A 25,308-nucleotide genomic window follows, 5' to 3' on the forward strand; every position below is an offset into this window, starting at 1 on the left:
CTGAATATTCATTTTTTTATAGATCTAAAACAATGTTTATTTTAGCTTTTTTTTAAACATATTTTTAGATTTAAAAAAATGATTTTTGAACTAAAAACAGAAAAAAATGATAAAAAATGCCAATTATTGATTTAAAAGGGGGAAAATCAGGAAATTTAATATACATCTATACTCTTCATTTTAATTTGATCCTAAAACAGAAAGTCGGCACTCATGATTTACTTTCCCGGGCCACACAAAATGATGCGGCGGGCCAGATTTGGCCCCCGGGCCGCCACTTTGACACGTGACCTACACCATAGCGACAATCAGCACATCACTGCCTCTCACTGTAGTGGATGTGCAACTACACTTAATTCTAGCAAAGCCAACAAAAAAAAATGTTCCCAATCCCCAGGTATCGCTACTATGTAAAAAATACTGAATTAATTAACTGATAAAAAGCCCCAGGAAGAATAAACTGAAAAGAGATATTGAAAGAAAATATTGAAGATTAAAAGAAGATTTCCATGAACAAGAAAAGCTCGTTTGGCATTAGGCAAAGGAAAGTTCCTGGAATAACAAGGATGTTACCTCAACACTAGCTGAAGTTGGTTTGTCTAAATTCACTTAATTAGAAAAGACTGCCGCCTTTGCACAGACTAATTGGATAGAGGATTGTCATTTATTGCATTCAAGCACACTTTTGGGCAAACATTAAGTATTCGCTCTGCAGCACTGAATGTGCAAGATATTACAATTTCAAAATGAAAGCCCCAGGTGGCGGGCAGCAGCTGTGGCAAATGTGTAATAAGCATCCTCAGCAATGTGTGTGTGTGTGTGTGTGTGTGTGTGTGTGTGTGTGTGTGTGTGTGTGTGTGTCATTCTTGGCTATAGTATGCAGTAATTGAGGCAAATTGGAGCCCAATGCCCATGAAATAATAATTACAGTATCTAAGGCAAAACGCAGAGATTTACATTCAGTTTTAAAGTCCCACTATCACATGTTTTTACACACTAATTAAATGATAGAATCCCGACAAAGACTATCGTATTTTCTGGACTATAAGATGCCCATTTTTCACAATTTAGCCTGCGGCTAATACTCAAGTATGACTTATTTATTTTTCTCTCTGACCACCGAAAGCTTGTTATTTTTTGTAGGCTATCGTTGCCCCATTAATTAATAATATTATATTAACGGGTGCCTATTTAGCCCCTTGTTCTCCATTTCCCTATTTTTACTCTGACGTATGTTGTTCTTGGTTTCTGATCAGATAAAATCCTGCATAAAATGCAACTTATACTCCAGTAGGATTTATATAAACATTTTTCCTTTTCGTTGTGAATTATTTGGCTGGTGCGATTTATAAAATCATTATGAATGGATTTTTTTTTTTACAGGTGCCCTTTTAGCGATTCCCATGTCATTGTAAACTACTTTTCTCTAGCAACACGCCCATTGGTCACTTGGAGAAAGCAGTCTTCTGTGAAATGTTTTGATCAAAACAACAGAAGAAGGTGATCCACTTCCTTCTCGTACGTGACCAATTTTTACTCACTTTACCTCTTAGTCCAATGGAAAAAAAAATAGAGGCTTGAATGGGTATTGTTCGTGTTGGAGCAACTTGCTAGACTACTTGTGTTAACCATTTTCCTGATAAAACGATTGAATTTCTTGGAAAAAACAGCAACTAAAGTGCAGCCTGCCACAGCAATGAAACTAAATGAATGAAAAAGCCTACCTTCTGCTACCACTGAATCTGGCTTTCTGGCCAACAGCAAAATGGGATTAAAACTGTGTTTTGTGCTTTTTTTTGGTTTATTCCACATGTGTCAAACTGGTGGCCCGGGGGCCAAATCTGGCCCGCCGCATCATTTTGTGTGGCCCGGGAAAGTAAATCATGAGTGCCGACTTTCTGTTTTAGGATCAAATTAAAATGAAGAGTATATGTGTATATTGAATTTCCTGATTTTCCCCCTTTTAAATCAATAATTGTAATTTTTTAATCCATTTTTTCTGTTTTTAGTTCAAAAATCATTTTGTAAAATCTAAAGAAAATATTTAAAAAAAGCTAAAATAAACATTGTTTTAGCTCTATAAAACTGAATATTCAGGGATTTTAATCCAGTTCTTTTAAGCCATTTATTAAAAAAAAATCTAAATATTATATCTAAAATGGTCCGGCCCACGTGAAATCAAGTTGACGTTAATGCGGCCCGCGAACCAACCCGAGTCTGACACCCCTGGTTTACTCCATAAAGAAAAGGACTAAGGGTTGTCCCATCTATCGAATTTAGTAAATCACCGCCTTAGGTGAGGATGGAATTATAAACAATGAGGGGACTCTGATTAGTAATTTATTCGAAACGACGGGATTAAATGAAGTGACCAGATTCCATTTAAAATGAAGAATGCAAAGGCACTTTGTAAGCAATTAGCAGGGAAATTGTAAGCATGGGCTCACCTGGATTTCTCATGGGGAAGTAGCTTTTCATTGAAAAGGTCGTCTGTGCAGCGGTATGGCGATCCACCCACACAACTTTCAACAAGGGGCCTTGCCTCGGGCTTCATCTCGGCTGGCAGACCCTCTCTCCACTTTTATATTATGAAATCACTGTGAAGTGAAAAATAATGTACTCTCAGAGCTGCTATTTGTGTGCAAGAGAATGATCGACTAATAGTTCACATTCATAGCACTTCACCATGTTGTCTGTTCAGGTGTCCTCCTACTTGTTTTGTTTTTTTCAGACTATAGGTCACATTTCGTTTTTTTTTTTCATAGTTTGGCCAGATGTTCAATTTATTCTCTGGAGCGGCTTATATGGAAAAAGCCTGACTTAAATAACATATTGCTTCTGTATGTTTATTTGGGTATAAATCATCAAGGTTGTCAGACTCGGGTTGGTTCGCGGGCCGCTTTAACATCAACTTGATTTTACGTGAGCCAGACCATTTTAGATATAATATTTAGATTTTTTTTAATAAATGGATTAAAATAACTGGATTAAAAGCCCTGAATATTCAGTTTTTTATAGATCTAAAACAAAGTTTATTTTAGCTTTTTATAAATATATTTTTAGATTCAACAAAATGATTAAAAAATTACAATTATTGATTTCAAAGGGGGAAAATCAGGAAATTTAATATACATCTATACTCATTTTAATTTGATCCTAAAACAGAAAGTCAGCACTTATGATTTACTTTCCCGGGCCACACAAAATGATGCGGCGGGCCAGATTTGGCCCCCGGGCCGCCACTTTGACACATGTGATCTATTTTATCCAATATTTAAAGTAATTTGAATTGAATACTTTTATTGTCGTTATACAAGTATAATGAGATTTAAAGCTTGACCATGAAGTGCATGAATAACAACAACAAACAAACAAAAAAGCAATAAATAATAACAATAACAAATAAACAAACAATAAATAAGTAGGCAAGTGCACAAATAACAACAAAAGTGGATTTTTTTTAAATAAATTGATTGAAAGGGAGGTTTTGCAAAACAGAAACTCTACCCTGAATTTTACGCTAGTCGATAAGCAAAGACTGACTATATGTTGTTTATTTGATTGTTTCCCATCTGTTGGCTTGTCACTGTTTGTGTCACGATCACACATTCTTTGGTGCACCCTTCAATTTGCCAGTTTGAGTTCAAAAGTGAGCTGACACCAGCAACAGGCAGCTCCGGTGCTTTTGGTGACACTTCGTTTTAGTCTCGCGGTTTCATCCCGCTCAATAATTGCTCTTTTTTTCTCTCTCTTTCCTACTTCATAGTGCAGTGAGGTCAAGCAATACTGTCACGTTGCTTCTGGATAACAACTCTGTGATACATGAGCTTGTGTATATCAGCATTTTAAGACTGTTTGTCATTTTTATTTCTTAACACACATTTTTTTCCGCACTATAAGGCGCAACTTTCTTAAAAGCTGGCAGTACCCCTTAAATATGGATCAGTATTAGTTAATCACTGTATGAAATTGTCTTTACCACAGATCCATCTATTTGATGTATGACACAACTCCTAACCACTACTACTTTTACAGCACCGTGGATCTATAACACAACGCCTAACCACTACTACAGCTCAATCTAATAGATGTATAACACAACCCCTACTACTCATACAGCTCCATCTAGTGGATGCAAAAGACTCTACTATTACTGTACTACTACTACTACTACAGCTTCATCTAGTAGATGTATAACACAACCCCTACTACTACCAGAGCTTCATCTATTGGTTGTATAACACAATCCCCTGCTACTACTATTACTACTACCAATACCAACACTATCCCGACCAACACAACCACTCCTACTACTACTACCACTACCAACACTACCACAACCAATACAACCACTACCACTACTACTACTACCACGACCAACAGAACCACTACCACTACTACCACAACCACCACGACCAACACAACCACTACCGCTACTACTCCTACTACCACTACCAACACAACCACTACCACTTCTACTCCTACTACCACTACCAACACAACCACTACCAACACTACCACGACCAACACTACCATGACCAACACAACCACTACCAACACTACCACCACTACCACCTCCACTACTACTACTACTACTACTACTACTACTACTACTACTACTACTACTAACACGGCCAACACAACCACTACCAACACTACCACCACTACCACCTCCACTACTACTACTACTACTACTACTACTAACACGGCCAACACAACCACTACCACTTCTACTACTACCACCACTACCAACACAACAACTACCACTACTACTACCAACACAACCACTCCCACTACTACTACTGCTACTACCAACACTACCACGACCAACACAACCACTACCAACACTACCACCACTACCAACACAACCACTACCACTAATACTACTACTACTACGTCTTATAATCAGGTGTACCTTATATATGAAACAAATTTTAAGATAGGCCATTCATTGGAGGTGGGCCTTATAGCACGAAAAATACGGTACATAGATATATCTTTTTCTCCAAGTGAAAGAATGACAGGAGAGCAAGCCATCTGTCCACAACACCGCATATCCCATTCAGGGCAGGGGGTGCTGACTTCAGTCGAAAGGTGGACACGGAACTGATCTGTCAATCGTGGGGCACATTTGCCTGGAGGTCTCTTAGAGACTAAACCAATCAAACCGATAACAAGGTGAGAAATAAAAATGCCAGAGGGAGGGAAAGTGGAGGATAAATAAAAGCAATCAGTGGGCTGCTGACTGAATGTCAAGAGCAACCTGTGTTGAATCAGCAGAGCGAAAATAATATCCGGGGTTGAAAAAACTCAACACTTTCTGAACCCAGAAGTCACCAGAAACACAAAGATAGGACAAACAACGCAGAGGAAAGCCCACGCTGCCATAAAAAAATGTAAAGAAAATCCATCTCCCTCAACAGCATGCATGAGTAAATTGGATTTGCGTAAATGACCTGAGATTCCAATTGGTTTTCTTTTGTGGGGGTGGCAATGCTTAAGGGCCAATAGCATATTTCAAGATCATTTACCGTCCAAATAAAATGCTCTAATACAAGGATGTCAAAGTCTGTTTAGTTTGCGGGCCACATTGATGCCAACTAGATCACATGTAGGCCAGACTCGTTTATTTCTGGCCCAAAAAGTTAACTTACTGGCCACCATTGATGGCGCTAAACATCCAACTGTGTTCATTCATTCGCCCCTAACAGTCAAAATGGATTGGATTTTTAGTGCTGTCAATGAGAAGGAAATGTGAGCATCCACAGCCAATTGAATTGAATTGGACATCTATCATTGTCAATAGCAGGCAATGAGTTTATTTTGAGTCACTTCCTTCTCATTTTGGGCTACTTACGGATTACTTTATTTCTCAGCATGTGACAAATAAGCTCTTTTGAAAGAATGCCGCGGGCTAACAGTCACTTTATTCATTGACTCGTCATTGCCACATAATTATCTTCTGCTACACAATGACTTTATTACCAAAAAGTAAAACAATCATGCTCGAAAAAAACATTAGGAATGTTTGCTTTAAAACCTCCCTTATTTTATGATCCATATGTGCAACACAACACGTTAGTTTCCTTTGCCTGTTTTTTTTTGCTTTGTTTTGTTTAGAGGTCAAACTATTTTGAGAAAAATACAAGTTCCACTACAGTGTTTTTCAAGTGTGTGTATCTTTGTGTAAGAAGCAAACACGTTTCAAAGTTGTCAACGTGAAAAAAAGGGCAAAGTAAACTTTAAAAAAAGAGGGTAGGAGTACAACTGGCTTCAAATTAGCAATCGAAGTGGAATGAAACCGCGACCGGACGATTCGCCGAAAGACGTTTCGCCGATGGACGTTTGGCGAATCGTCCGAGTACTGAATGAAGCTGCCGGCTATGTAAAGTCTGTTGTTATCTTTATGTTTTTTTCCCCATTGACCTTCTTTACAGTCTCTCAGCAGCTGTTGATGAGTGCATCCCATCAATCAAGTGCGACCCGCATTGATCCAACTTTTGTATTGCCGCCCACAAAAATTGCACAGAGATTGGCTACACGCTGCGAGTGTTGGAATACGTCGCCGGGTTGAATCAATGAGGCACCCAGTCAGTATCTCTCACCTCGCAGGGGGAGGTAGATGAGCTCTCCAAAAACAGTGTGGATTTTAATAGAATAAAATGCGAGTCTAATAAAACCAGATATGGAACATTGAAAAGGCAGACAAAGAGGGCCAGAGGGGAAAATTGATAACAAATGACTAGAACAAAGAATCCTCGGGAAATGAAATGAGGAGACTTGCACTCATTTTCGAGACTGATCAACCATAGCCAGCCTTTACTTAACCTCAAAATGTATCAGCTTGTTTCATTCATATGGAGAGGGCTGAAAAGATGATTATTTAACAGACAGGAAATTAATTGCCAGAGACACTTCTTCCATAGATATCCCATTTTAAATAGACGTGCTTGAGCTAGAGAAAATAAATGAGATGGAAAGTTTAGTTTTTCACTTGCGTCCGTTCAGCTAGGGACAAAACGACAGCGAAAAATGGCGTGATTCACCCTGTTGTTATTTTTGCATGGATTTTTTTTACACAGTGATTATTTTCCTCAGCAAGCAAATGAATGCCTTATAAAAAATGAGGAAAATGAAATATGCCAGTAATATCTTGCGGTTCTAGGGTCTAAACTTATTTCTCTGAGGGCTACTTTAAAAAAAAGGATCAGAATCAAGTTCAAAAGTATTAACTATTGTATTGTACTATAATGCTCATTAGGTAACTAATTCCATAATCGGGGATTATCGGCGATGGCTGCCAGCCCTTCCAGTCAAAGTGGATGCCCCGTGACTGGGAGGGCTGGCAACAATCATTTGATTTGACAGGGTAGTGTAGGGTAAATTTAATCATCTTGTGCGGGCCATTTTCAATGATATTTTCTTCACATGTTGTGGACCAATAAAAATAGGTTGTGGGTCTAACCATGGCTAAATGTGATGATGCAAATTAGTCCAAATAAAAGTGAAATCCTTTGAAATAATTGGCTGTAGTTTTATGTGAGACAATGTGCACATGGCGAGTGAAAGATTGACGTGACATTGCCAAGTGCCTGCGTGTCCCACTGCACTGAACTGCGTGCAGAACTGTTTGATGGAGCGGCGTGACATTTACAGCAGACACAAGCTGATCTTTGCAAATCAATCCCAATGACATTAGGCAGCTGCTGGTTTTGAGCGAAAATGTCTTGACATTGCTACAAATATCTCACAATAAAGTCGGTTTAAGATGTCATTTTAGTGTCGCCGTCGGGGCAGTGAAGGTATTTTCGACCATGGTCAAAGACAGCTCGGATTAGTCTTGTCTCTACGGAATTACAGTGACAAAATTATTCATTCGTTCGTTTTGCAAACCGCTTATCCTCAAAAGGGTCGTGGGGGGTGCTGGAGCCTATCCTAGCTAACTATGGGAATCAGGCAAAGGACACCTTGACCCTTAACGTGGCTGTGAAAATGGGTACTCGGATGATTTGCCTAAAGACGTTTCGGCGGAACGTCCATTCGGCGACCTGTCCGTCTGTCAAACGTCCGTCGGCGAAACGTCTTTAGGCGAATCATCCGGTCACGGTGAAAATGTTATCCAATACATTGTGAAAATGTCACAAATCCAACATTTTTGATAAATTGCATTTGGTTAGTGGAATTAAAAAAATATCAATTCCTTCAGACTTCATGATCAATTTTGACCAATTTACGCCAAGATGTTTTATCAGTAATGTGCAGTCAATTGAAGGCTTTTCTATGGACATCTAAATATCCTGACTAACAAATACAGGAAAATAGAAGAGAAAATAGAGAAGAGGCTGTTCTTTTAAGAAATAAGAGTTCATCCAATATCTACACAAAAATATATTAATTAGGCAGTTTAGAAAACAGACAAAGAGAAAGATATACAAAATATTATAATTGGCAAACCCCATAAATCTTTTAATAAATGTGGGAGAGCCTGAAAAATGTGCATACTTTATGTATCATAATATATGTATCGCAGAGCTTTTCAAGACATCGCAAGGGACCTTAAGAGCCAATAGAGTAAGAGTTTCTACAAAAAAAAAAACCATTACTCGGAGCGAAAATGGCTTCATCCAATTTCAATTCCTTCAAAAGGAGCAAAAAAGATTCCGTTCACACCACAGGAAAGCCAGTCAGCCACTTTAGTTGCCATGGACAAAAATATTGAAACCCTTAGCATGCTTGAGGGTCTACAGTGAAAAAAAATTTCATGAAAAAAATCAATCTATCTATGAAATATGGAGGATGTGTAAGGTATTTAGCATCCAGAAACAGCTATTTCAGCTCCGTCTTATCAGCTCAAATCCTTCTTCAATTTCTCAAAAACATGCCCTTTATAAGCGAGGAAATGCATTCGGCTCTACCACTGACTTTTAAAGTTACTTTATGCTACTTTATTGGAACTGCTTTGATGGTCACAGGGGTCTTTGGGCAAAAAAATCAAAGGATGTCATGGCCAATTTGAAATCCGGTCAGTATTTTATTTGCTTGATAGATGATTGGAATCAGGTAAAAAAACAACAACCTTGGTTTAAAATTGATTTTAGGTATTAAATTACTAGCTGCCACTAACAGGGATAGAAACACAATCAATTTTGACTTAGAGGACTGGCAGCTAGACATAGATCACAGTTGTCAAAGTAGCGGCCCGGGGGCCAAATCATTTTGGGCGGCCTGAGAAAGTAAATCATGAGTGCCGACTTTCTGTTTTAGGATCAAATTCAAATAATTATAGATGTACGTTACATTTCCTGATTTTACCATTTATAAAATCAATCATTGCAATTTATTTAATACATTTTTTTATTTTGTGTTTTTAGTTCAAAAAGCATTTTGTAAAATCTAAAAATAAATATACAAATATTTTCCGTTTTCCACTTTAATATTGAACATAATTTAAAAAAATATTTTGTTTCCATTTGAAATGAAAAGCATGATTAAAAGAAATTTTCCATTACTAAGAAACAAAAGGCTCAAATAAACATTGCTTTAGAACTATGAAAACTGACTATTTAGGGCTTTTGATCCAGTTCTTTTAATACAATAAATTTTTCAAAAAAATCTAAATATTAGATCTAAAATGGTCCGGCCCACATGAAATGGAGTTGACATTAATGCGACCCACGAAACAACCCGAGTTTGTCACCCCTGACATAGATTCAATACCAGCTTTCCAAATTGAAATATATTTAATGTCTATAACTCTCATAGCTCCTTCTAGTGTTAAAGCCGAGACGCGCATTGTAGGCTGAATTTAAGCTTCTTGTGCGGGCCATATTCTATAGGATTTGCTGTGGGTCAATAAAAACTGGGGCTTGTGTCAGAATTTTGCCGTGGACTGTAGTTTGGACACCCTGTTTCTAAACAGGTGATCATTTATTTAGAATTTTTTTGTCAAACTAAGAAAAAGCATCTTGTTTTTTTGTCTTAACATGAAATCTAGACAAAGTCAATAAGCAAGATTTTTTTTCAACTCAATTTTAGTTCCATTACAGTCCTTTCTTTTCTTGGCACCTGTAATGAAGGGGGGAGATGGAGCCCAGCCGACCAGCCAACCATTGGTGCTGTCAAACTGCCAGTACTCATGGCCGCAATTAAAAGGTGTCAATAGTCGAGCCGCCAGGCAGGTAGCACAAAAGGAAGCAAAAAAAAAAGCAATTTCTAAAGATTTTGTGCTTGAACCGAAACAAAGTGCTATAGCAAAACTTGACAAAAATAAAGAAAAGCATCGCGTGATGCAATGCATTGTAAACCTTGATTACAATATCACTCTCCATTTTCCCCTCACGAACAAGACACCAATAAACATAAAGAGAGATGTCATGGCAGCGGAAAGAATATGTTTTGATAATAGAGCATATGTGTCAAAGTGGCGGCCCGGGGGCCAAATCTGACCCGCCGCATCATTTTGTGTGGCCCGGGAAAGTAAATCATGAGTGCCGACTTTCTGTTTTAGGATCAAATTAAAATGAAGAGTATAGATTTATATTAAATTTCCTGATTTCCCCCCTTTTAAATCAATAATTGTAATTTTAATCCATTTTTTCTGTGTTTTTAGTTCAACAATCATTTTGTAAAATCCAAAAATATATTTAAAAAAGCTAAAACAAACATTGTTTTAGATCTATAAAAAAACTGAATATTCAGGGCTTTTAATCCAGTTCTTTTAATCCATTTATTAAAAAAATCTAAATATTATATCTAAAATGGTCCGGCCCACGTGAAATCAGGTTGACGTTAAAGCGGCCCGCGAACCAACCCGAGTCTGACACCCTTGTAATAGAGCAAATGCAGAATGTCCCATTTTTATGATGACTAATGGACAAAACAGGTCCATAAAAGACAGCGTGTATTTCCAGAAAGCGTCTGCCATTAATGTGGGCAAACATTTTAACAATTCAGGTGCTATTTGAGCCAGAAAATGAGAGCATCCCATATTTGTCCGGGTAATTGGAACATCTCAATGTTAGATGACAATTACAACTATAATGTAGGTTTACAAATCTTTTTTGTGGCATTGAAATTAGGTCTTGTTCTGTGTCCACAACTTTTCCCAGAATTGGTCACTAAGGACTATTGTGTTTGTTCTTGCCGTCTAGAAATGGCCAACCATTCATTGGATCATCATTTCATGATCCTTCTGTGGTGTAAAATCCAAGGAGCGACATTTTAAAAAAATATATACACAGTATGCAGCCTGTGCTAATTAATAAATGATTGGACGTGTATAAATAGGCTTTCCTTCTCCCTAGGGAACTAACTTTTTTTGCATCAATGCCGTGACTTTAAAAAACGGAGTCTTACTGAGATAACCGTGTCTCACTTGACATCCACTCATCCAGAGTGGAAGTGAGTCACAATATCTCGCTCCTGTGTCGGCGACGGAGAGACGAACAGCATGACGGCTGCCCTCCCCTGAATGAATAATTAGTCATGATTATCCCATCTCCGTTCTCGCAACGGCTGCTGCGCTTTTGTCCTCTTCTTTATGATTTTGGCAAGATTGGCTCCTTCTGACGAGACTCTATACAATGCGAGAATGTGTGCAGCGGTGGTCCGGCACAGCCTGTCCCAGATCCTTATTGGATCAGTGTGGTCCTAATGTTTCTTCTTCCTGTGATGATGATGAAGCTTGAAAGCAGGAAGGGAAGGAAGGAAATGTTCCTTGCGTAAAAGCAAGCGGCTCATTAAAGTAAGAGGACTTTGGCAATGAGTTTTCCGTCATATTTGAGTGCAAGATGGGGCTAAAATGATTAAAAAGAGCCATATGTAAGAATATGGCAAAGTGGTCAGGATGTCCGCCTAGGTGGGTTTTCTCCGGGAAGTCCAGTTTCGTTCCACATCCCAAAAACATGCATGTTAGGCTGGTTGAACACTCTAAATCAAGGGTGTCAGACTCGGATTGGTTCGCAGGCCGCTTTAACGTCAACTTGATTTCACTTGGGCCGGACCATTTTAGAAATAATATTTAGATTTTTTTTTCCTAAATGGATTAAAAGAACTGGATTAAAAGCCCTGAATATTCAGTTTTTATAGATCTAAAATAATGTTTATTTTGGCTTTTTAAAATATATTTTTAGATTTTACAAAATGATTTTTGAACTAAAAACACAGAAAAAATGGATTAAAAAATTACAATTATTGATTTAAAAGGGGGAAATCAGGAAATTTAATATACATCTATTCACTTCATTTTAATTTGATCCTAAAACAGAAAGTCGGCACTCATGATTAACTTTCCCGGGCCACACAAAATGATGAGGCGGGCCAGATTTGCCCCCCGGGCCGCCACTTTGACACATGTGCTCTAAATTGTTCTAACATGAGTGTGAGCGTGAATGCTCGTTCATCTCATTGTGCCCTGCAATTGGCTGGCCACTAATTCAGCCTGTCCCTCGCCGGGTATCTATAATTTGCTGGGATAGAATCCAGCACCTCTGCGACCCTCCCGAGGATAAGCGGCATGAAAATTAAATGAATGATAAGTTATGTAAGAATGTTGGGCAAAAAAGAGTAGTGCTAGCAAGATCCAATAATTTCAGAGTACAACATGCTCTTCCCGTCGGTTGCCAGATAAGCAAAAATCATCCAATATTGGATTTCAAATCAGAAAAATACAGGCTAATAAAATACAAATTAACATGAGTAATGTTCATGTGAACTACAGCTTTTGTGGTCTACAATCTCTGTATATTACAAGGCAAAAATGAAATGAGTACATGCTACAATCTTCAAACGCAAGGGTTTAAAATAAATAAATTGCACCGCAGTTGGTGCAAAAATAAATAATCATTTTTTTGTGACTTAAAGTCACACAAAAGAGAGGTTCCTCCACAAAAATAGAGTCAACAAGGGGCGGGCAACAACAGGCAAAATCAATAGGTAACCACACAGACAGGTGAAAAGGGAAAAAGCCAAGAAAATTCATTAACCTCAAAGGAACCTAACCCACGGACAATTTGAAAACTCCACACAGGAAGCCGTAAGAATCCGCCAATCGAACTCTTGAATTTAGACCTGTGATGCAGACATGCCAACACTTTACAACTTCATGCAAATATATTCAATTTTTTGGGGAATTCATGTACGATGATGCTGCAATACGACGACAAGGCTCCCAGCTTTTCTCCTACCCAAGATAAACAGTGCCTTTGATTTCTACTACAAGTTCTCTCATCTCCAGAAGTAAAACTTGTTAACGGCAAGACAGGATCCCAGAGGGCTGCTCTATGCTTAGCTCAGCCTTACACTTTCCGATTAGCTTTCATCCGCTATATGTTCGTGACACCCCCCGATCAACTAACAGCAATGTTCCCTCTAATTTTTTGTTTGTCTGGGCAGAAAGACAACCTCCCTGAGCACACTGAGTACCGGTGTGAGCAACATCATCATTGCTCGCTATGGGCACACACCAGTATCACACCTGCCATAAGCAGGTGTATGTCTACTACACAAATGATTTAGTAATAATAAAATGTAATGATTAATATATATGAATGGGCGGCCCGGCGGATGAGTGGTTCGCGCGTCGGCCTCACAGCTAAAAATAAAAAATGGGATTTTATTTTGTGCGCTCCATATGATTTGCTGTGCGCAGAGAAGACGAGAGTAGTGCGCAATTGAGCATGTGCGCAGCTTAGAGGGAACATTGACTAACAGTGCAGTCCATACGGTGAAGGATGAGAGTTGAATTACAGATGAGCAGTAAAGGTTACAACAAGGCAAAAATCATAACACACAGCTGTTCAATTACCGTTTTAAGATAGGGTTTTTAAATTTAGACTAAAGAGGCAGTACTCAAGGTCATTGGCATAAATGTCTGCTCACCTACATTCTGGTCTTATTTAGCATAAATGAGGGATTGGGAAAAGGAATGACACAAAAAGGATACTTTGCTGTGGTCTACTTTCTAATTTCTCTATCTTTTTAGTCAACTTGCTGTTTTCATATTTGGATGTGTTGTTTTTTTCCCCCTTGAATGTTTTTGCATACTTGTGATGCAAAAAGCAAGGATTAAAATAGTATTGCTGTTATAGCAAAATGGGGAAAATGTACTGATAATACTTGTTTACAAGCAAAATGCTTCCTGGATAAAAGTAGTGGGAGTGCATTGGCCTTACCGTTTTGGGGTCGAGGGTTCGATTGCAGGTGGGTCATCACTTTGTGGAATTTGTATGTTCTTCCTGGGTTAGACTGGGTTTCTCCAGTTTCCTGCCAGTGCCCTGCAATTGGAAAATAAATGAATGAATAGTAAAAAAGACAAATGAGGTCAAAGAGAACTGGGCCAGGTGGAGGGATACACATAAGAGTGGACGTGGTGTAGGTAGAAGTAGTTCTGCACTGCTTATTTATCACGTGCGTCATTGAACTAGAAAGTCTTTGAGTCATTTTTCAAAAACTATTGTTGTATTTGAAATCCATTTTTCACCAACTTTAACTTTCCCCTCTTTTTATAGCCGAAGGTTGTAGCAGCCAGTTGGGCATTCAGACTTTGACTTTGACTTCCACAAGAACAGACAAAATTGATGAACTACTTTCAGAACGAGCAAAGGTAGTCACTCTGTACTAAAGTACAGGTATAGATAGATATCTTTGTTAAAATAATAATAAAAGTACTCATTAAATGGGTTATGGTAAAAAACAAACAAATGAAATACAGAATCTAAAATGTTCAGTGCAAAAGTAATGCATACATAGTTTACCAGTAACCCGTCCTTTCTCACTGTATATAAAACAAATGCGGCTAGACAGGGACAATATTATGCATATTTTGTTGATTTGCTTCTGTTGTTTTTTCCTGGGTTGTTTTATGTCCTTAATTTAGCAGCACTCACTAATAGAATCTTAACATTTCCTTTGGTGAGTCTAAAAAATATTCAGTCCCCCCCCCTTTTTTTAAGTTATAGTCTCAAATATGTCATCCCAGCAGTGACACATCAATGCAAAAACACCAGCTATGAATTGAATCTGCCCTTATATTTCATGAAACTGCAAGAAACAGAAAAACAATATATGACTTGTACACATAAATCATCACAGAAACCACAGAGAAACCAATCCTATAAAGCACAGCCATTAGAATTTCCTTCATGTCATCCACACCAAACTATAGGAACCAATGAAAATGTGCCGTTACGCCAAACAGAATTTAACTTAGGTGTTAACAGGTGCACTCAAGTAATCTAGCAACGCCGCCAGTGTCTTGTCCTTAATTATATTTTGCAAAAAGTGTCCTTGCTAGCTTTACCAGTTAGTATTTACATTACTATAATAATTCACAGTTTAGATTTAGATAGACCACCAACTATATTTGGTCACAAAACAGTAATCCCTCAAATATCACGGTTAATGTAGACCAGACATGGTCGCGATAAACGGAAAAACCGCAAAGTATGATCACCCTCGTTATTACTACCCCAATTCATGTTTTTGCACATACAGAAATACACAATAATGAAAAGCTATACGCATATCAAAAGACTGTAATGTATTAATATCTAAATATAATGTCTATACATAAACATGTAAATACTTTAAATACTGTACTCACAGTGAAAACATGTCCTCTCCGCTTGATATAAATCCCCAAAAACAGGTGAACGGGAGTTTTAGTCCAAGTCCTTTGTCTTCTTGTGGTCGGATCCGTTGTCCGAGATATTTGAGGGATTTCTGTACAAGAAGAAAACCTTGGAATGTCACCACTTGCTTGCTTCTTGGAAGACTCTTTCTCTATTAGTTCTTTTATTCTCAAGATGGCCTAAAATCACAGTTTTTTAAGAGCCTCACCCAAACGAACATAACAATAAGCGATCCGTGTCTATATGTCTAATTGAATTTCAAGCAAAACCTTGCCTTTAGCCTCATTTTGGACAGAAGTGTAAATATCACCTTACCATCTGTCCATGGAACAGGATCACACTTTCATTCGAACACATTCCGCTTTTGGGGGGGTTGCGCATGCAAATGCACTTCGCCTGTCAACATGATTAACTGCATTATATCATGACTAATAGCGATTTAAGGCGGTGTTTAAATAGATATAACAGTAACACACCTTGTGAATAAGATACATGTTCATCATATAGACCTAATAAAGTATAGATTATTTGTGATTTCATAACAACTTTGACCAATCAAGAATTACGAATGCTCAATTAGAGAAGCCATCGACCCTACAAACACAATTTATATTTAGCATTCCTGTGCAAACAGCGTCTTGGAAAGACACTCAACGATTCTAATTTTTTGGGGCATTGTTTTCTCATTCTTATTTTTGAGATAATCAAACAAAAGTGAAAATCAGATTGAGAAAACCAAAGTAAATATAAAATGTTGTCTTTAGAGTCAGAGGAAAAATCCATTAAAAGCTACGTGGACATACTTTGGCTCACCATATTTTAAAGGAAAGTTCAATTTTGAATGGCATGATTGGCTTCGGAGATTTTTCCATTCATTCATTTTCAGCAGTCCTTTATCTGCTCAGCGTCGTGGGGTGCTGGAGTTTATCCCAGCTGACTTAAGGTGAAAGGCGGACTGGTCGCCCCTAAACTGGCCCCTGGGGAAAAAATCCATATAAAAAGGGTCATTTTGAAGAGGTTTTGAATCAATAAACAGAGCAATAGTGAAATGATTTTAATTCAACAAGAATGTGACGACATTTAATCGTTTTAAAAGCAATCAATCACAGTAGCAGCTGTACGTGCCAAAACTGAGATTTAATCAGACATAAGCACCCGACACTAAAAGAGATAAGCAGCCTTCATTACCCTCAGATTGCTGTCATGTCAAAAATTTTCAAGTTCTTACAAGGACTTTTTTAAAAATCAGCAGGTAATTAGTGATTTACGACCTCTGACCTTGTATAACTATTAGAGGCTTCAATTTTGTGATATGTTGTCCGTCACCAAGTTGAATGTGAGTTTTGTGGAATAGAACCAACACCGGACCATTGTTAGTTATTTTTCTATTTGAACAGATGTTTCTTAGCCTTGGCTCCAAAAATAAAGCAGATAAAAAAAAATCAGTCAATCAAAAGCACCTCAGTTCTTACTTCTGCTGATCCATCATTTTATTGGATGAATGCTAACTGACACCATGTATTTTTACATTTGGTTTACCCAATAGCTATTGAACTTTGACATGATTATAACAGCAATGACTGAGATTACATTTAAATAGGACAAGATTTTTCAGAAAATCAATCCATATCTATATTCCACGTAGTTTGTGATTAAAACAATAAAAATGATTGGCAAAAGATGAGCATAAACTGCATTCAAAGAAATAATGATTAAATAATAAACCCTCATAAGAAGGCATTTCTCAAATAGTCGCAGTGAAACCATTACTGATTTAATTAGTAATATTTTGACATTGAACTGTGACCTGTGGTATTCTAACCAAACCACAAAAATACCTAATTATCACTTAACGACCTCCCAGAAAAGAAACATGTCACATTAATGATGGAAGAAGAATCACTTAAACAAAAACAGCCTAAGCGTCATCAATGTGCCTGAAAAGCAGTGCAGCTTTACCGCAGCCTGCTGCTTACTTGGAGGAACACAGCCTCATGGAGTGCTCATCAAGGCTAAAATAAAACATTAGACTACAAAAAAACGTGAACATTGTGATTGAATAGATGATAAAAAAATAAAAATATTTCCCCGTTATAAATTGACGCACAACCATTCACGCTCGCGCTCATACCGAGGGACAATTTAGTGTTCAACCATGCATGTTTTTGTTGGAAGAAACCGGAGAAAATGTAATTTAATGCAATTTGAAAACCTCTGGCCTAAAGTTTAGTGCTGCCTATATTGTATGAACGAACAAAAACAACAACGTTTTCTTGTCAAATTTGGTGGGCGCGTCTTAATCATATTATTCAGCATTTTGACAGAAAGATACTTGTGAGTGATAAAACAATAACATAAGCATTCTGTGGTGACCAACACACACGTGTCAATACTTTACAATTCTGGACACGAGTAACATATAAACATACCTTGGTGCATTTGCTTGATCCTTCCTGAATGTCTAACAGTTGCTTTTGATTTTTACCCCCTTCTGTTGTAAATTAAATTAAATTAAAGTCATACCATGACTGCTGGAATTTAATGGATAACAGTAAATGGCTTTACTGATGAGACAGAAAGATAAATATGTATGAGAATAAAGTCTGGTAAATCCATTTTTAACGTCAATGCTAGAAGACGAGATAGACTTTCTATTAGCAATGTCATTTATATTTTTAAAAACGGCATTTTGTCACAACACAGACTCACCTTTTCAAAAGTACTATTTGTATTAATGGTGTACAACAGCAGAAAATATTCAGCCCAACTTTGTCCTTCTACTGTATCACCTAGGATATCGAATCATCCATTTTGATAACGCTTATCCTCAATGTTGTTTACCAGAACTATTTACATAAAATCACTGCAGTGGCAGATTGCATATTTTGTAATGCTTAGTGTCTTTTAGTTGTTGCCATGAATCACCATTTAGAAACCAGAAGGCTCATTCATATGCATTAATATTCTAGTTTCTGAATGGAGCCGTTATTATTCATGGTGGGCACGAACAACTTATTGTTTCGTAACATCCGACATTAAGGATCTCTACTGAAAAAACAACATGCCGATGCATCAAAAATATTTCCCAAAAACACATTACTCCCTTTGCTTACAATGTTATACATAATTTGATCTACTGCTTGTGTTTCTAAGCATGCAAAACTACAATCTAAAGCAGAGTAGCGATAAAGGTCAATGCGAGTAGTGGAAGTATCTCGCACGATTTGACCCATGACCCGCAAACCCAGTTCCGCCTCCATTTGAAAAAGATATGGGTGAAGACAAAAAGGATACTTGATATGTTGGTACTTGATCAACTTAAAAGCCGTTCAGTCCAGTGGAACCTCGGACACAGTAGGCAACATATTCGCTGTTCCCCGTTTGGACTCCCTCATCTTGTCCAGGCCAAAAAGGAGGTCAAGTTGGGTGATTGGACGTAATCTATCTTCATCTAGATGGCTAAAAGAAAGACCATTTTATAGTGACTTAGGACAAACACCCATATACTGTATTATCACGACTATAAAGCACACTTAAAAGTCTTAAAATTTCTCCAAAATAGACAGGGCGCCTTATAATCCAGTTCGGTTGATCGAGCACATTAATTCTATGTTCGTCGTCATTCCCAGTGGAAGTTTCAACTGTGGTCCGAGCTTTCAGGAAGGCAGAAATTACTGACTCGATTAATGACGACTTTGGTGAGATGCCCACCTGTTCAACATGAGTTATTATGCTATTAAAATACTAATACTTTAACCTCGGAGAAAAAAAACTGTTGGTTATTCATGTTGGGAGTGAATGGAGTTGTTGGAAAGCTGATTTGTAATCTATCAATAAAGTTTGGCTGAACGATCTGACTGTTTTGTTGACATTCCCTTTAGCGCAGCACCATCTAGTGGGTGCGCCTTAAAATGCGATGCGTCTTTTGTGTGTGTCAAATACAGAAATAGCACTCGTTACTGAAACTGCGGCTTTAAATGCGATGCGCCATACAGTCGTGAAAATACGGTAACTATGTACAAGTTAAATTATTATATTTTTGGAAATGGGGATGTGTTGGTGTACTCCCCCAGTATCTGCATGATAAATGATACTTTACTAACTTTTCCAAAGAAAGATTATTCATGTCATACTTTTCCTGTTCTTCGACTTCTCCCAACTGCTGAGCAATTTGCCTCATCTGTTCCTTGCGGACGTAGTCTCGAACTCTGTACAAGGCGGCATCACGGCAAAGTTCCCGCAGGTCGCTGCCGGAGTAGCCTTGCGTTTTCTCAGCCATTTCCTTTAAATTAACAGTGTGGCTCAACTGCCCAAAAGAAAGCAGAAGAACATGTAAAAAAAATTAACAGACTCACCATGAATGTTGAGTGAATTTTATCTTACGTTTTCTTCTGCTAATATCAAGCCCAGGATGTCATATCTTTGTTTCGAGTCCTGCAGAGAAATACTTGAAATGAATGAATAATTCTCGAGTGTAATCATTCCGTGATGACATCATGAGGAAAATACCAAGTGGCTTTAAAAATGCATTTTACAGAGAAAATGAAATGTTCTGGACTGAACATGCTTTTGAACAGGACGCTTACTGGAAGGCCAACGTGAAATGTTGTGGGCATTCGACGTAGGATAGCAGGGTCCACATCTTGGGGTCGGTTTGTTGCCCCCATAATCATGACCTGTAATTTAAAATAGGGGGAGTACATATATGACATACTGTGAACACACAGTGCAAATAGCCACATCTGTCAGATAGGAACTCAAATATGCCACGATTACCAAGATATACCTTCAATCTTAGATCTACAGCAAGGGTGTCAAACTCGGGCTGGTTCGCGGGCCGCATTAACGTCAACGCCATTTCATGTGGCCCGGACCATTTTAGATCTAATCAAGATTTTTTTTAAAAATTGGATTAAAAGAACTGGATCAAAAGCCCTAAATAGTCCGTTTTTTAGATCTAAAGCAATGTTTATTTGAGCTTTTTTTCTTTGTAATGGAAAATGTCTTTTAATCATGTTTTTTATTTCAAATGGAAACCAAATATTTTTTAAAAGTGGAAAACAGAAAATATTTGTATATTTCTTTTTAGATTTTACAAAATGCTTTTTGAACTAAAAACACAAAATAAAAAAATGGATTAAAAAATTGCAATGATTGTTTTAAAAAAGGGGGAAATCAGCAAATGTAATCTACATCTATAACCATTTGAATTTGATCCTAAAACAGAAAGTCGGCACTCATGATTTACTTTCTCGGGCCGCACAAAATGATGCAGGGGGCTAGATTTGGCCCCCGGGCCGCCACTTTGACACCATGATCTACAGTATTCCCTCAAATTTTGCAGATAATGGAGACCAGACATGTCCGCGATAAACAAAAAAGCGCAAAGTAGAATCACCCCTATTATTTATATCATCCGTAAAATATCAAGAAGTCTAGATATTAAACGTTACACAATCATATACATAGATAAATACTGTAATGTTTTAATATTTAGAAAAGTAAGGTATACAGGTGAAGAATGACAGTATTCAAACTAGAGTGTGAAAGTGTTACCTGAGTGGCTGAGGCCGTTTCTAAGCCGTCCCACAGGCTCATGAACTGAGCCTTCATCATGGCGGTGGCCTCGTGATCGAGGCTGCAGCGATTCCTCAGAAAGGAGTCTGATCGAGACAAAAACATGAATTATTCATTCTGAAGATCAAAGTGGGATTAAAAGATGTTTTCCCATTAGACAGAATGATCATTAAATTCAAGAGTTTGTTCTGCGCCAGCAGTGATTAAAAAATACACATTAAAAGATTAAACATTACAATTTAGGGACCGTAACAAAGTCCTTAGGGAACGGAAGGCCACTTAAAATCCAATACGGTGCGGTTTTCCCATGCATTCAAGTATACATGATAAAAATAATATAACTATATTAGGTGGCTTTCATTCTACTTTAATTTCATTTTAGCTTATTTCTTTTAGACCAATATTCTTGCAATCCACGGGCCTGTGATGCTATTGTCAGGGCAAAATTGACCTTTGTGTGTGTACCGACAGTCATTTTGTTACATCCACTCACCAATTTCGTCAATAAAAATGATGCACGGCTGGAGTTTGACCGCCAAAGAAAATACAGCAGCTGTCAGCTTCTGCGATTCTCCGTACCACATATCGGTCAAAGTCGATGCCTGCAGGTTGATAAATTTGCAGCCAGACGCTTTGGCCGTTGCCTTAGCGATCATGGTCTTTCCACATCCCGGAGGACCAAATAATAAAACACCTGCAAGGACACAATTGTAACAGGGCAACGTTATTTTTTTATTTTTTATCGTCTATTATTCTGTTCAGCTCTTTACGGTTCTTTCAATGTCAACACCACACAATTGCAAAAAGCCACGGTACACAGTTACAAATATAGTGGCTGATGAAAAAAAGTCATAGTACACTTGATTTTTCACAAAATACTAGATTAATCAAAACTTCAATGCTAATTGGGAACATGACCTAACCCTAACCCCAGACCTCTGGATGTGGTCTTGATGTGACAAAAACGTTTTTAGGCAAATAGTCAATCCCACAGGAGGAAATTGTTCATTTAATCACATTTCTAAAAGTATTTTTCCTAATTATCTTTGTCTGGGCTCCCCTGTAACGTTATGCTGTAGCAGACTTTACAGCAAAAATAAAATAAAATAAATAAAACTCTTGGAGGAAACTACACACAAGATAAGAATCCCTCCAAATCCTTCTTGACAAGTTCTACTGTATTTTTGGACTATAAATCGCATTAGCCCAAAAATGCACAATGGCAGGAAAAAAACATAAATCACACTGGATTAAAAATTTGGGGGCAAATTTTATTTGATAAATTATTATTATTACATATTTAAAAGGCAATATAAACATATAATAATGTGTTAATGATTTCATACATAAATCGCACACTCGGCCAAATTATTGTCTAAAAATGTGACTTATAGTCCGGAAAATACGGTAGTCCAGATCATCATTACTGTGTAAATAAATAACTGAAGAAGTAATGAATTGTATCCTGGCAATTGTTAATGCAAAAACAATATAAAATGAACAAAAACAGATTTAGACTTAATTCTCACACAATGAGAGGAGATTTTTTAACCTCAATTGTGTGCGATTTTACCACAACATTTCTCGGTGTGGGTGGTGAGTTAATAAAAAGTATAATTTTCTGTCATAATTGCTACAAGGCGTAGCTACGAGTGTTTGTACAATGTCGCTCTGTTTAGAACCAATGTAAGTTACCTTTAGGTGGCTGAAACAGTTTGGATCCAGCCAAAAGGTGCCTTTTCTGAAAGGGCAGAATGACAGTGTCTTGGAGCTCGTTAATGATCTCATCTAGACCTGCTATATCACCCCAAGACACCTGCAACAAGACAAATTGATATTAAAAGCTGCCCCCTAAATCACTGCCTGGCGTTGACGAGCTGCAGTTTGCCCAGAGGTGGTAATTAAAATTGGGGCTTCAGAGGTTTTTACTCTTATTGGCAACAACTGATGAGGATGATCTCTAACCCTTACCTTCATTGTTCGCGGATCCACTAGTTGTGATGCAATGTTCATCTCATGCTCAGTAAGTTTGACCCCCTCAACACCAATCCTCTTCATAACCTGTTCCGCCTGTGGGCGTAGGCATTATTTATACTGGGCCAAAGATAAAAATGGAGTAAAATATTTGAGGAAAAATACCCTTTTCTTGGCTTGACTTTTCTGTTTAGCAGTAGGGTCCATTGCGTCCACAACCCATTTAATGCTGTAGTAGGTGGCCGCTCCAAAGATGGTCAGCCTCAAAAGCATGCCCACCACCTCGGTCCTGGTCAATGGCCGCAGAAGAGCCTCTCGAGGAAGATCATTCAACATCTTGGTGGGCTAATATCAGTCCATTGGTTTACAAGAATGGATAGAGGGGAACACCGCAAATGCAGAGTTCCTTTAGTGCAAAAAATTAAAAATAAAGATCTTTAAAGACAAGTGTTATGGGGGTCATCATCAGAGTGCATATAAAAAAAATATCATTAATTAATAGTATTACTTCATGAAAATATTATTATATATGTGGCTAACATAACTGAAATTGTAATGTCCATACACAGGATGTGAACGCCATGTATTTATGCGGTTATTGTTTTTAAATACAAATATGATAACTTGCCTTGTCAAGGGATAAGACACGTTATCTCGATTAGTAACTTTAAGGGTTTTAATCCCCGAGTTTTTACAACATTGCTGGGCATAATACTATTTACTAACGCGACTAGTTATGTGGGATGAAAAATGGAAAGATTTAATATTTAGTGTTGGCACTACCTTAAAATAGTCATGATGATGTAATAATTATATCACATGTATTCCTCAATTAAACACCATCCACATGCAAGGTGACCGAGCACCTGCGAAATGATAATTTTTAAAAATCCCAAATAATAAATGACTAAAAGCGTTTCAAATTTGACCAGTTCAGTACGATCCATTATATCTTTGTGTATTTATTTTAAAATTTACATTCACGAGTAAGTGCAAGGTAACCCGGCATTTTTATGAAAGCTACGGCTAACGTTAGCCCTCGATCAGTAACATGTGCAGTCAGTGCGGTAACAAATGAAATATTCTCAAATTATTTTAATGCGGCGCTATATATAAAAACTAAAACAAAAAAAACAATCAATCTTACCAAACAAGATTAGATGAGGTAGACACACGGGAACCTACGGTGCATCACATTTGTAGGTCGGGTAGAAACACAGTTCACTTCCGGGAACTTCCGTTCCACTCCAATATTCAATGGACAAAACTCTAACCACACGGTGGCAGAAATCGCACAGGTTTCAAAATAAAACTCCACCGGTCAGCACCAAGGACAGCGTTTAAATACTTTATCAGTGTGTGGTTTGTGATAATGAATTAATCCAGCCCCTTTTGCAGCCTTTCAGATAAGGCCTCAACAAATGGGTTTTCCGCAGGAGTAATTTATCACACATGGGTCAACGTGATTATTAATTGTACCAAATTGTGCAATAAATGAGGAACTGCCGTAACAGCATTTATCCAGATCGCTGTTTAAGTTATTGTTTTCATTTTAAAAAATGGAGGTTAGAAGGTCAGTATTTGGAAGAGTATATGTATATCAAATCAAAAGCCTTTATTGTCATCATACACTTCTGCGTATAATGAAATGGGTGAAATATCATTCAACAAAGGTGCTCTTAAATCGGTCAAAATGGTTCAAAGTCTGCGCTTTGATGGCCAACGTTTTCAATCGGTCCACAAAAAGTCTTGGACTGGCTTTGACAGTTTACACCAGGCAGATTTTTGTTTTCCAAGCCATCTAGCACAGACATAGGTGACAAAGTTGAATGGACGAGGGGTTGGGCCACTGTGGCTGGCAGCAGCTTTTTGCTCAAGCCATCCAGCACCGACTGAGCTGACTGACAAACTTGAACTAACGGGGGTTGTGCACTGATTGCACTTGCAGGACACTAGTATCGTGGAAAAATGTGCTCTGTCGAGGTTGAAACCAAAGCACCAACTTTTGCCTTTTTTTCTAGTTTGCCCAGCCCTGTTAAATACATGCCTTGTCTTATGGGATGCTACGTTTTCCTTCATATGTCCAATGCTTCAAATTCTTCGAGGCACTCGCTCACTCATCAATGGT

At 37.8% G+C, this 25,308-nt stretch overlaps 1 protein-coding gene and 1 long non-coding RNA gene across 2 annotated transcripts in view; both read right to left on the minus strand.

Moving 5' to 3' along the window:
* The window catches only part of LOC144074623 (uncharacterized), a 50,889-nt gene extending 36,617 nt beyond the window's left edge, over positions 1–14,272 (minus strand). Inside the window, exons 1-2 of the long non-coding RNA XR_013300331.1 lie at positions 14,172–14,272; positions 2,448–2,597 (exon numbers count right to left, since the gene is read on the minus strand). This is a non-coding gene — a long non-coding RNA (uncharacterized LOC144074623). The remainder of the gene's footprint in view (positions 1–2,447; positions 2,598–14,171) is intronic.
* A 3,237-nt stretch (positions 14,273–17,509) lies between these two features.
* atad1a (ATPase family AAA domain containing 1a) lies at positions 17,510–24,447 on the minus strand. The gene is made up of 10 exons (XM_077601443.1): positions 24,328–24,447; positions 23,346–23,586; positions 23,178–23,276; positions 22,902–23,022; positions 21,700–21,900; positions 21,186–21,292; positions 20,216–20,305; positions 20,013–20,063; positions 19,763–19,935; positions 17,510–19,088 (listed from the first exon to the last, which is right to left on the minus strand). The coding sequence occupies exons 2-10, from the start codon at positions 23,514–23,516 to the stop codon at positions 18,959–18,961; spliced, it is 1,143 nt and encodes a 380-aa protein (XP_077457569.1). The 5' UTR covers positions 23,517–23,586; positions 24,328–24,447; the 3' UTR covers positions 17,510–18,958.
* Positions 24,448–25,308: the final 861 nt, after the last annotated feature.

This window comes from Stigmatopora argus, chromosome 5 (assembly GCF_051989625.1).
Source record: "Stigmatopora argus isolate UIUO_Sarg chromosome 5, RoL_Sarg_1.0, whole genome shotgun sequence".
Classification (NCBI taxonomy): domain Eukaryota; kingdom Metazoa; phylum Chordata; class Actinopteri; order Syngnathiformes; family Syngnathidae; genus Stigmatopora; species Stigmatopora argus.